Genomic DNA, 14,004 nt, shown 5'->3' with positions numbered 1-14,004 from the left:
CTTGGGTTCAATCCCCAGAGGAAGGAAGGAAAGAAGGAAGGAAGGAAGGAAGGGAGGGAGGGAGGGAGGGATAGATTTCTTTACTTCTAACCTACATTAAAACAACAAAGACATATCACGTTTAACCTATTTGATCAGCAAGATAAGAGTGTGACAATTCACTGGATAGCCAAAGGTATGAAGAAATAGGTGTTCATACATTACAGAGGAGGGTATTTTAATGTAATTTTTATGCAGTGTTGTTAGGCAATGTCTACTGTAATAGCATCTATGTATCTTTCACTCTGTAATACACCTTGTTAGGTTTGACAGAAAAAATTGCAAATGTGTGAATTATAAGGATATTCACTATTATAAGGATACTCACGATTATATGCATGCAAATCCAAAAGAACAAAAAAATTAATAAATATCCATTGATAAGGGAATGGTTAAGTATATTTGGGAATTTCCACAGAATGGAATTATGAGGAATAGTTAAAAATAACAAAATATGATCTCATTACCTCTTAGTACATTATATATTATTACATATATCCATTCTGATTTGAAAAGTTCTTGATGGTATTCAGAGAGAGACAATGCAACATCATCTTTTGGATGCAATAACATCATATTTCCCGTTATATAATGGTCAACATGGTTTTACATACATTGAGTGTTTGGGAGTAGATTCACAAGTGATTGGTAGAACAAACTAATATAGAATTTCAATAAGAAAACTAGTAAGAGCATGCTTCTTAGGAGGAATAATTAAGGGGCTAAGGACACAAATGAATGAAGAATTTTCATAATATCATATTGAACACATTCCACATTTTGTACTATGTGCATTATGTAAATTAAGATTGTACAATTCCACAAATGAGTCTTAATGCTTTTATTGATTTTGTTCAAAGCTGAAGACATTTCTGAACAAACAACATAATCAGTTATTAAGGAAAGTGTTAAAACAGTTTCTTACATGTGTCTAAATATAAAAATACAATTCTTAGCATCTGTTATATATATGTTCTGCTTAAGAGATTTATTATTTAACTATAATTAAATTGTAAAACAATCATATAAACTTTAACTCAAAGATGTTTTGGAGGATTTATACTTTCTGCTTTCCTGAGGATTGGCTGCAGTGGAGAAAAGGTACAATATCTTTCAACACACATTTCAAAAGAACAAGATTCTACAGTCCTTTGTATATTGATTTTGAAATCCACTGTTTTCGAGCTCTTACAATTATCTTAGTAAAAGCAAAATTTAAGCTTAAGTGACATTTTCATTTGTCTTAGTAGCTTGCATGAAGATTAGAGAACTCTAAAAATTATTTCCAAGAAACAAGAAAAAATAGGAAATAGGGTTGGCAAATTTATAAATTGCAAATCAGTCTCCATCTCTAAAGTATACAATTTTTTAAAGTTGGAAGTTAAAAAAATTTACAACAACAATAAAGAAAGGAATTTTTTAAAAATCTTCCAATTTTCTTATTAGCATTTTTGAAAGGGAATACCTTTGCTGACTTTTAGTTTTGAGAAGTCCTTCCATTGCTCTCTAAAGGGAGACCATGCCCTGCAACACTTTGTTTAAGGGGTCTAGAAAGGAGATCATCTTCTTTCAGCAAAGCTTCTAAATAAACGTCAATCTGCTCCAGGTCATCTGCTGGACCACCCTGGAAGAGAGAAGCGATACTCACACCAGGGAAAGCAGCTGAGAGTTTACTCACGTTTTCTGGGCAGGCTCCTGACAGTCTTCTCTATGATTCATGTAGCAACAGAACCTGTCCTGTGTTTGAATAATGCTTTTAACCTTTTCCAAGTGTTTTCTCGTTTAATCTCATTTTATGCTCACAAGGGGCTAGGAATTCATATCGTATTTTCTTCTCTACTGGAGGTTAGTTCCACTGGCATTTTCCTCCTTTTTAAAAATTACTTGTCATATCACTTGCCCCTCCCCACCCCCATATCATCCTTTTCTGTTTTAGGCTCTCGTGTCCTATTTAAAAAATTTATGAATCTTCAGCCTTTTAGGCCAAACCAGACAGATAAAAATTTGGCTTCTGTTTCTCCTCTTCCTACTATAGCCTTTTTTCTCCCAGCCTCTGCCTTGCTGCCCTGCTCCGTCTCTCTATCCTTCCTTTCCCACTCCCCCTCAGCTCCACATCGGTGTAATTTCACAGTCTCCTTCCCTGGGCTTCTGGATCCCTGGACAGATCCATGGGATATGCTAAATCTCTCTCCTTCAGGCCCAATCAGGGAGTCGACTATCTCTCCAACTGAGCAGATGGATGAGGAGACTGTTAGGATGGACCTTCCAAAAACTATCCCAGTTTTACTACTGTCCCACCAAGTGTCCAACTCCTTCATCTTCATCTCCTCTTCCCTTTCCTCAGTCCATTAAATATGCTTCAGCTTTATTCCTTCTGCTCTAGACTAGCTCAGTTTTCTAACAAGGGTTCCAGTTTTGTGACTGGGGTCCTGTTCCTGCAAAAGGGTTTCAATGACATTGATATTTACCTAAGTTTCCAAATATAATAACCACAAAGAGTTCCCTGTGGCTCTTGCTAACACAGCCAGGACTTACCTTTTAGGTATAGTCTAATCCTTTGGCTATTAGTCTCTGCCTGGCAGATGAAACTTCCTCTTAGGACCTTATGTGGATTTTACACTCCGTTTCTTGTGTGTCTGCCCTACTCTTATCTGCTTCAGGCCCATCACAACTCAGTTCTCTGTTTTATTTTACCACAGTTGCTCCAGTAGTCAGAAAAGTAATGATGGAAACTTCAAGTGGTGGAATGAGAGTGATAAATATATTTGAGTCAGAACTCTTTGGGTATGTCTTCACTGATACTAGGTAAAAGATTTCTATTCTGCTGGCTAAAGTCCCTCACATCCCTACTAAACTTTGTGAATAAAGCAAATTTAACTAATATAATTATCTTGGCTAGTCTGAGAAAACTGGCCAAGGTAATTAGCCAAGGGGTTTGGTATTGAAGATAATTTTTTAATTTTTTAAAAAGTTAGTAAATTATTATTCTTTCATTTTTTTCTCTAGCCAAACAGATTTTCTATGCTGAGAACCAAAAATTTTTAAGGTTTTTTTTTTATTCTCATTAAGTGGTATTCAATTTCTATGATACAGAATTTCTCTGTTCTTTCAAGCGTTCACTGTTATTAAAACCAAAATTGTCACTGAAACCCTACCATGCCCAGGTTCCATTCCAATCTTTTTATTTATAAAATCATTTACATGGAAAAGCATTTATGGCCACAAGACCACAAGGAGCTCTGCTAAATCCCACTCTCACAACAATAATGAACTTGAAAAACTGGCTGAAGTGGTGGTGTTGATAGAAGCACGGATACTGTTACCATAATGTAGACATAGCATTAATCATTCATTTTTATTTTAATAGCGTAGCATTTTAATTGTGCCTATATTAATGAAGGGGGGTAACTTCTCTTTCAGCAATTTACCAAATAGTAAGCAGAAACATTTTCTGCATTTAATTTCTACTTAATATAAGAGAAACTTCATGTAAACTAAAAGATGTATATGTTTTAAAGGGAAAATAAACTTTCACCTTGAAATGTTCACAGCTAGGACTGAAACCCAGGCAGTTGGGCTTGAAAGTCCCATTTTATACCAGTGTGTGGCCAGTCTCCTAGTCTCTCCACTATCTAATTCATGGGCAAGGTCATCCCCATCTATCCTCCAGGTTTGGGGGCTGGGGAAATAGCTCAGTTGGTAGAGTGTTTGCCTCATATGTACAAGGCCCTGGATTCAATCCTCAGCACCACAAACATAAATGAGAGAGAGACAGAGAGAGGTTGGCAGGCAACACTGCTCATGTTTGGTTTTATATGTGGGCTCAGCTGTGAAGTGTATGTGCTTCATTCACCAGGACCATCCTCCAGGCTTTCTATAGGGGACACAGTTCTCTTACACAGTTCTCTCCTGGGAGGATTCTGTCTCCTGTCCCTGCCCTCAGGGCCTGTATCTGAGGATAAAATGTCATGGGCTCCCTAAACTCCACTGCCCTGGCTTGCATTTTTCAATTTATTTCTAGAACCTATAGAAATACTTCTCAACCTTGGCTAATACATTTTAATTTTTACTACATTTCTATGTGCTGTCACAGAAATTGAGCTCTTCCTCATTAGTTCAATCTATCATAGAAACTCAATTCTTTATGCATTAAAATATACAAAGTCATCTGACAGTAACTCACACTTCCATGTTTCCTGGCCTCTCCAACCTCTCCTCTAAGATTAGGAGGGTTTTTTTTTTAATTTCTGTATGAGGATAAAAATAAAATATCTTGCTTCCTGACCAAGTTGGGAAAAAATTCTTAATGGACACATGCTATTGAGGAGACTCAAAAGTGATCGATCATTGTCTTTTACCAATAGAATGGCATTAATTGCTCTTATTATCACTGTAAGAGAACAATTAAAAATTCTGATTTTTTAAGAAAAAAAGAATGAAATTTTATAAATATTCTTATATTTTTTCCAAAATTCATTTATTGATGATTTTGATACTCTTTAAGTGGCAGCAAGGATGGGGTTAGGTGACTTGTCCCAGGTCAGTAAGCAAATGATGATGTTAGGAGGGGAGTCTAGCCACAGAGCATATTCCTATTACTCATATACAGTGTCATCACTCACCAGCTGAAGTGTCTGCAACAACATTGCCAGTTTTACACGAAGATTCTTCAGTTTATCCTCAGTAGTTTTTCTTTTTTGTTCACAGTGTCCCAGAGATATTTCATTAAGAATTCCTCTTCTATTTGCATCATGGATGATGCACTGCATTTTTCTTTTTATTTTCTTTTCATATTGGACCATGTAAACATTCTGGATCTGAGAACGTTTTTTAAACAGTCTTAGTATGTTTTTAAAATATTACCATTCCCCCTAATAAATGAGGTGATTTCATATTCCAACTGCACACATGTACCAAGCATCAACCCTGCATCTAAGTTTGACAGGTGGTCCAAACTGAGGATACCTTTAAGGAACTAACTCTCTGATGGGAAAGGGAGAGAGAGGAGGTAATATGTACCATATTCCTATAATTATAAGAACTGGAGAGGCACACCAAGGTAGACTCAGAGACCCTTGCTTTGGAATGAAGAACTCCATGAATGTGAATTTCTTCTCCCATTAGCAATGTAAAATCATTCAATGCACAAAGGGGGAAGGTTCCTATGGCCTACTCTCCACAGCACCAGCAGCTCATGGACAATGACAGATGGCCAATGCTTGGGCCACCTTAAAGATGATATGTTATCTGTGACTCAAGTGTAGTAACTGTAAAGCACAGAAGCTACAGAATGAGGAATTTTGTTTCCTCACTCTGTGTACGTTCTTTATCCTACTGTGAAGAGTATGGACTGCTAACCATTGACCTCTTGCTAATTCAGAGGTCATGGCTGTTTTCCAAGATGGCATGTTGTGCTTGGGGATCTCATAAAGCAGGATAGGCAACAGAGAGGAAAGATGCTTCAATTTTAGAATGGCATTAATTGCTCTGATTACCATTATAAGAGAACAGGGGATATTCTGAGAAAAGACATACAGGGAAAAATCCCATTTTGACAAACATTTTAATGTTTCCTATAATAAGAAGATTTCTGAATTCTAACATGACTGGGTTGCAAGGAGAATTGTAAAGCAGCCACGTTCATCTCTTGGGCCTGCCCTGCCCGCTCACCTCCATCCATCACCTTCATGAACACAAGTAGACCCTTCTCAGGCACTGCCCACACCATCACTATTACACACTCTGCTCTCACTAGTTTCTCCTCTTTCTATGAAATTATTTAAACAAAAAAATCTTGTATTATCTATAATTCTAATAAACATCAGTACTTTGTAAATTTGAGGCATTAATTATAGGTGATAGAAAAATACAATACGTAAGGTAGTCTTTGTCCCCAAGAACTTTCTAGTTGACAGCATGAGCCAATTCAAGTATGCAAACTTTATATCTTATGGGAGAAAGGGTACTATGTCCCCAGGTAAGGCTTGGGTATTGTTAGAGTTGATAGAAGGGTGAGGAGTCTCCATTCAATTAAAGAGCATGGAAATCCTGACTCGGAGTACTTGACTTTGGGTTATATGAGCAACTCACCTCGACTATGTACACACTTCACCCACCATTAGTGGAGAGGAGTATGTGGGAGCAGGGACCAAACAACACTCCATTTTGGCATCAAGCATGGGCCGTGTGTGTGGATAACAACATGTTAAAGATGAGACTAATTCTCAGGTTTGCAGATGGCTATGTAAAGAAATCTTAGATTTTTAGTGGCTTAAACTTCCTGAAAGCTGGTGTTAGGCACCAAGAATTAGACTCTGAAATCCCTGGTCTGTGTCCACCTGTTCTCGCCTTGTTTCCTGAGTTCCAGGACTCATTCTTCTAAGCATTCACCAACCTCATTCCTGCCTCTTGCTCCTGCTGCTTTCTCAGTCCAGTAAATTCAACTCATATTAGCACAAAGCTCCTTCCCTGCTTCAGGTCTGAGATGCCCCTTGCCCACTGTTTCTGAAAATCACCTCCTTCTTCCCAAACACACCATCGCTGTGCCTGGCCCTGCACAATTATTTTATGGCAAATTATATCATGATTACGTATTTATGGGTTTATCATCTGTCAATATGTGCCTCTGAATTCCTTTTCCTTTGTGGGTTTGTTATCTGTCCCTCCCTCTTTACATATAACCTCCATGTAAAAAGGATTTATTTTTATTCCTCTCCACATTTCCAAGGTCTGGAACATAGCACTAAATAGCAGGGAGTCAAGAGAGCAGATATGCAGCAATCACAGCAAGAGAATTTCAAACACATGGAGCCAGCCTGCTTTTCCAGGCTGCAAACATCTTGGAGAGGAATCTGCTTGTTTGTTTTGTTTTGCTTTGATTAATGTATATATTGAGCAATGATCAAAGCATGGTAATTAACATATCATATCCATCACCTTAAACTTTCATCATTTCTCTATGATGAGTATATTCAAAATCCTCTCTTGTAACTTTATGATGAATTATGTTTCAAATTGTCTCTTGTAATATACATATATACATACATTGTTGTACATATATAATACATTGTTGTTAGCTATAAGGAATCCACTTTTGAACATCTTTAATTCATCCTATACAAAGTTGATAACTTAAAACTAAGGCAACAACTACCTCTAGGAGGCTTCTCAGAAGCTTCTCAGAGGTTTCAGGAAAACCTAGGGGTTGTCCTCTCCCCTGGCCTGAAGGTCAAGGACAGTAAATGATTCAACCCAGGAGGGCAGAGTCACAGAGCAGAATTAAGATTTGAAGGATATGACAAGATCATTGTATTGTCATGAGAAACTAATTAAAAAAAAGTTTTGAAGGAAAGAATATTCAACAAAGATTTAAATCTTCTGCCTTGAGTTCATAAAATCCAGCTCTAGCAACTTTGCAGTGCCACAATCTTAACAAGCTATGAAATAAAGAAGACCTGTGGGATCTACAGCTTTTGTACCACACAAATGGGGGTATTCATGTAAGAATTTCTACAGGAAGACACTACAGCAGAAATAATCAACTACGATTCAATACATAAATGTTAAAATCCAGATGCAAAGGTACCTACTGAATGCTGCTAGGATACATATTTGGATAAGATAGGATTACTAACTTCAAGGACTTTGTAATCCAGTTGAGGAGAAAATGACACAAGAAATTATTGTAATAGAAAGTAGACATTTTAATCAATGATAAAATCAAAATTTTTAGGTTCTCTCATAGTACAGAGAGGTCATAATTTATTTCAGACAGCAAGACAAGGCAATGATTTTGTAAAAGATTATCATGACAAGTTCTAAATAGAGTGGGAGGTCTTCAAAGGACCCACTGTAGGCTGGGAGTATGGATAAGCTAGGGGGCAGCATGTGGCAAGGCTCCGAGGTAGACCAGGTAATGGAGGTTGAAGTGATGTTGAGATATTCATTTTAGATGGAGCAAATGACTTTTGAGCAGAAATGAAAAAAAAAGATGGCAGTTCAGGTCGGATGGTGCAGGGCCACTGTGGCCGGAACACCTACCACTCTAACAGTAGTTACAAAAACTACGGATGTAGTTGAGATGAGGTAACTTTCACCAAGTATTCTATGTGGATTTCTTTATTAAAGGTACACACCCTAAAGCAAATGGCATAGATTAGTCCTTCACGTGGATTTCAAGAAAAAATTCGTATGGTTCTTATAACCATTTGCCTAAAGCCACTGGTTATTTAGAAAGTCCTTAAGACCACACTTTCATTGTTAGGAAAGCTATGATTTTAGTTGTTCCCTATCTCAGTTTCAACAGGAAATCCTGCCTTCTTGACTGTTTAGCTTACTTTGATCCTTTGAATCTCACTTGTCCTGAATATCAAGAAGATTCTAGTCATCCTATATGCTAACACTGTTGACCCTAACACTTATATTATTCACTCTGACCTCCAAGACCCAACAACCTGGCCCCTTTACTGACAGTGTAGACACTGGGAAAAATATCACTTGTAAATACATATGAAAAGGAAAACATAATTGGATAAACTTCAATGATGACAGTCTAATTCTTAACCGATTTCTAAGTTTTATAGCGTAAGTGTATAAACCGGAGTTCCTGATCATTAGATGAAAACCTGTGGGACAACACCACTCTCCATAGCCAGACTTTCATTTGGGATAATCAATTCCTGCTGGGCACTAAGCCAACCTGCTACCACACACACACACTATACCTAAAGATTCCACTTTGAGCATCTTTACTACATACATCTCATGTTATAATTTCAAGGTCTCAAATAATTTGAAGACAATTCTTCAATATCGACCTGCTGAGGAGCTATAATAGAACTACTGCAAGTAATATGTGCAAACTGTTTCACAAAGATCAAGCACTGAAGTCTGGATAAGAATAAGATGGGGGAAAAGTAGTATAATGGAAAGAACTTAAAAGCAGGACAAATTTGAATTGAAATCCCAAATCTAATACTTATTTGCAACATGGCATTGGGATATTATCTTTCTGAATTTCTATTTCTTCATTGCTAAAATGGAGATAGTGGCACTTGCCTCCCAAAGCTGTAAGGGTGACATTAGGTAACATACAGAAATGGACTTTAGCATCTGGCTCAATCAATCACAATTCCATATTAGTTGATTAAAATAACATTAGTGCTAAAATAGGGGCAAAAACAAACTGAAAGTAAACTTTGTCTTTTATTCTACATAAGAAACATTGACAAGATAGCTTCAAACTAAAATGTTTAATTCCTGTTTTTTTTTAAAAAAAAAACATTATTCAGAAAACAAATTTACTTTGCAGTTAAACAGTAATGAGAAACTAAGTACAATCTCCTTTCATTCCTAGTTGCTTAGCATAGTCAACCAGACACTCAGTCTGAAACATTAGAGGCAAACATACCAACAAAGGTTTTTAAATTTGGGAAAGCTAAAAAATTGAATATATTATGATGATAGTGCCTTTATAAAAAGTAATTTGGTTTAGGTTCTAATTTTCATTTCAAGTCTTCCTAGTCATATGTCTTCTGAGAATTCACAATTCTTTTTCACTTACAAAGTATGAATATTCAAGTATACATCATTCTCTATAAAAGAGATGAGGCTTCAATGTTTATAGCAGCCCAATTCACAATAGCGAAACTATGGAACCAACCTAGGTGTTCTTCAACAGATGAATGAATAAAGAAATTGTGGTATATGTATATACAATAGAATATTACTCAGCCTTAAAAAAGAATAAAATTATGGCATTTGCCAGTAAATGGATGGAGCTGGAGAATATCATGCTAAGTGAAATAAGCCAATCCCAAAGAACCAAAGGTTGAATGTTTTCTCTGAAATGTAGATGCTAATTCACAATAAGGGTGGGGCTAGGGAAGAATAGAGGTAGTTTGTATTAGACAGAGGGGAGTGAAGGGAGGAGAGGCAGTATGGGAGCAGGAATGACAGTAGAATGAATCAGATATTATTACCCTTTGTGCATACATTATATAACATGACCTGTGCAACTCTATATCATGTATAACCAGAAGAATGAGAAGTTATACTCCATCTCTGTATGATGAGTCAAAATGCATTCTAGTGTCATGTATAACTAGAATTTAAGAGAGAGAGAGAGAGAGAGAGAGAGAGAGAGAGAGAGAGAGAGAGAGAGATATGAGGCTCTCTTCTTACAGCTGTGCTTTGAAGAGCTCCAGGGGAACCATTCACCTCCTAGTCTTTATACATGTGCATACTGTTATGGTAGTTTCCAGAAGAAGGCTATAGGCACCAGCACATGGAAGAAGATGCTAATGTATGTGCTGGTGATGGAGCTGGTGTAGGTCTGAGAAAACACAGGTAAAGTGTGAATGATGACCTGACATCTCAGTATTGATCTTGTGCCATGAAAAATTCTAGGCTCTTATGGCACCAGGGAGATGTCTGAATGACAACTGGTCATCCCAGCTCCAGCATGAATTCCCCCTCTTAGCTTGGCTGAGTTCACATCTTGGAGTCCCTGTTCCCTAAAGTGTGAAATAAGGGAATTGAGGGCAATTTCTATCACAAAACTGATGGACATTGTGCACTCTATTATGCCCCAGGAAATCTTTAAAAACTAGATACTGTTAAAAAAATCTATATATAGAGAGAAAGAAAGGTTGTAATAAAGTACCAAAAACTATTAGCATCAATCAGTAAACTTGGATGATATGGGACAATGGATAAATTTCTTTAAATTCTTTCTTTAGATTATTAATAATTACTTTTAAAATGGAAAAATCATACTCTTAGTAACTACTGATAAGATACTAAGGGAAAAAACTCAAAGAGATGTTATCCATTCATTTGTTGATGGGTGCCTGAGCTGGATCCTAACTTGGCTATTATGAATTGTGCTGCTACAAACGTTGATATAACTGTATCACAATAGTATGCTGATTTCAGTTCTTTAGGATAAATACTAAGGAGTGGAATAGGTGGGTCATATGGTGGTTCCATTCCTAGTTTTCTGAGGAATTTTCATACTGCATTCCAGAAATGTGTCCTAATTTTCAGTTCCATCAACAATGTATGAGTGTATATTTTCCCCCTCATCCTCACTAGCATTTATTATTATTTGTATTCTTGATGATTGCCATTCCAACTGGAATAAGATGAAATTTCAATGTAGTTTTGATTTGCATTCCCCTGACTGCTAGGGATACTAAACATTTTTATCATGTATTTGTTGTCCATTTGTATTTCTTTTTTTTTTTTTTTTAGAAGTGTCTGTTTGATTCTTTTGCCCATTTATTGATGGCAAATAATTCTTAAAGGCTGAGAATTTCCTGTTTCCTGTCAAAACAGTTCTACTCCAAGTGCTTCATAAGCTGTATGTTGTGGGAACATTTGCATTTTAAAATTCAAAAGATGTTGCTTTATGACATCTGATGTACTACACATTAATCTCAGTCTTGATAAGTAAATGCAAATTTGATTTCCTTCCAAACTAACATTTGGAAATTTATATTATTTCTCCTTTGGAACATGGGTCATTTAGAATATAAATGACTACACTGAAGACAGACTTACCTGGTTGAAACATATTTTCAGCTTTTTGTTCGTCTGCTCTGGGCATTGCTCCAGCTGTTTTCATAAGTGATAAGAGAACAAGATATTAACTTTGGAGAATGCAGTGCCTCCAACAGAGTTATATCATGCAAGTATCTAGTATAAACAAACCTAGAACCAGCCAACAGTGGTACTATTGGTCTTTTAAGCTTGGATCCCAATAAATTAATTAACTAAAGTATACCTCATTTCATTCCAAACAAAACTAAAAAATGGTTAAAGCGGTTTACATAAATAAATACAGCATGGTTAAAAAATGTGTGATAAAAAAATAAGCTTGAAAGAAAATTAAGTGATAAAATTGTAAATATTGAAAAAAGAGCTGTCTAAAGGCAACTGGAGTCTGGATTTCTTGAAAGAGAAAGTTAAAAAATAGCCTGGGAGTCGCTGGTTAGTGTAAGAATCATCCAGAAATGGCATTTGATAGAAGAAAGCAGTTCAGGAACACACCCTCAGACATGATGACATTCAGAATCCAAGCAGAAAAGGAATCACCATAAAGAGGGAGGTAGTCGAAGAAAGTGAGAAGTGTGTAGTGCGGGGAAGCCATGCAGAGAGAGTGCTCCAGGAAGGGGAAAGGGGATGGTTGGGTCGAGAGCCTGGGGAAGTCAGGACAGAGAAGTGACTAAGCATTTGTCAGCTAAGAGCTCTTGGGGGCACTGAGGAGGAAGGTCCCAGTTAGGTAATGGAGCTGGACGTTCCACGGAGAGTACAGGGTAAAAGGAGAAGGTAAAAAAGTAGACTGTACAATGGAAATCAAGGAATTTCACCCAGGTTCAGTTGGGGCATGTGGCACTTTTGTCTAATTAATAATTTGTGCTCTTTTCACTGAGAGCCTTTCCTTCCATATCTGTCAATCCCACAAGAGATGCTGAGCATGGTGTGGAGAAGGGTCCTCCTGTGCTCCTGTGCTGCGCTGGCTGTCTCCTCTACCCTGGAGCTGCCCAGCTGGCCTGCACTCCTCAGTAGCCCCTCAGCCCTACTGGGCGGGAGGAATGTGTAGTACTGCTAGATGTTACTGATGGGGACATGACAACTAGGCTCACCCTTTGCACCTCAGGTGGTTGACCAAGGTTCCTTCCACTCATACACAAGGAGGCTTGGAAAATACAATCATCTTCATCACCTCTTGTGACGTTTTATTGATTCTAATCAGACTAGTGCTCTTGGCACCTGATATGGTGACCCACCCAAACCTCAGCTCAGCCCCTCCTAACCAGCCACTGAGGAATTGCATCTATGGAATAGAAACCATTTTGGGTCAGGGAGAGGGGAGTCAGTCACCATGTCCCATTTCTTTTGATCCCTGTGACTGTTCTCCATCTGTAAGATCTTCTCCACCTGGCTCTACCAATGTGATTTCATAGACACTGTTGATTCTGATACAAAGTCAGTATAAAGATCCTATCTTCACTCCATTAAGCCATTCTAGGTTCTCTCACTGGTACCATTTTACATTTTTCTTCACTGAGGACTAAATCCAAGCTATTTTGTCATCCTTCAGAGTTCCAAAAAGACCGCTTACCTCAGAACTTGCTCTGAGTTCTTCTGCAGATGTGCAGTCAAATACTGATGGTAGCTGATACTCAGGAAAAAAATACAGAAGGACCTCCCTAGGAATGCAAGCAGAGCAGAAATAGGAATATACCAAGACAAGAGGTGCAGCATTCACCTGTCAGAATTGGTTTTGTCCCCTGGGTATTAAATATCTGGCAAAGATCAACATTAACTCCTCCCAAATATTTTGTTACCATTGGCATTAAAGTGCTCTTCAAGAAGCACAGACTGGGGGAAAGGACATGAATGTAGCTATAAAAGGGCAATAGAAGGGACCCTTGCAGTGATGGAAATGTTCTGTGTCTTCACTGTGTCAACATCGACATTCTGATTAGTTTTGCAAGAGGTTGCAACTGGGAGAAACTGAGTGAAGGGTACAGTCTGATTTCTGCATTATTTCTTAAAACAGAAGGCAAATTTACATTCTTTGAAAAATTTTTAAAAATATTGAAGGAAAGGCAAAGAAAGAAAAAGAAAAGAAAATGGGAACAGGAAGAAAAAAAATAGCTCACAAAGCCTAGCAATTTGTCACCAACCAGTCCAAGAAAGCCGGGCACCTGCCTGAGTGTTCTTTTCTGCAGAGAACTCAGCATTGCAAACTTCCTGGAGGAAAATAAGCAGCTCCTCGATTATTGACTTTTTCTCCAAGGAATTCAAAGAGCTTAATTCTGCAAAGCAATTATCTTCATTAGGGTATCTGGGACTACTCTTAGAAATCATATCTAGTCTGCTCTTTCAAAACAGTGGTGGCCATTGCTCCGACAGGTGCTTTACTTTACCAAAAGACAGTGGCACCCACCCTACTAA

At 37.6% G+C, this 14,004-nt stretch overlaps 1 protein-coding gene across 1 annotated transcript in view; it reads right to left on the bottom strand.

The window, feature by feature from the left end:
- Positions 1–977: 977 nt before the first annotated feature.
- The window catches only part of Morc1 (MORC family CW-type zinc finger 1), a 153,840-nt gene continuing 140,813 nt past the window's right edge, over positions 978–14,004 (bottom strand). The window contains exons 26-29 of the mRNA XM_046464058.2: positions 13,166–13,253; positions 11,602–11,655; positions 4,662–4,856; positions 978–1,663 (exon numbers count right to left, since the gene is read on the bottom strand). Of these exons, the coding sequence (XP_046320014.1) occupies positions 1,517–1,663; positions 4,662–4,856; positions 11,602–11,655; positions 13,166–13,253 (484 nt within the window). The 3' untranslated portion in view covers positions 978–1,516. The remainder of the gene's footprint in view (positions 1,664–4,661; positions 4,857–11,601; positions 11,656–13,165; positions 13,254–14,004) is intronic.

Source organism: Marmota monax, unplaced genomic scaffold (genome assembly GCF_021218885.2).
Source record: "Marmota monax isolate L192 unplaced genomic scaffold, Marmota_monax_Labrador192_F-V1.1 WCK01_AAM20220418_F8-fsc00156, whole genome shotgun sequence".
NCBI lineage: Eukaryota > Metazoa > Chordata > Mammalia > Rodentia > Sciuridae > Marmota > Marmota monax.
This window is presented reverse-complemented; position numbering and strand designations above follow the sequence as displayed.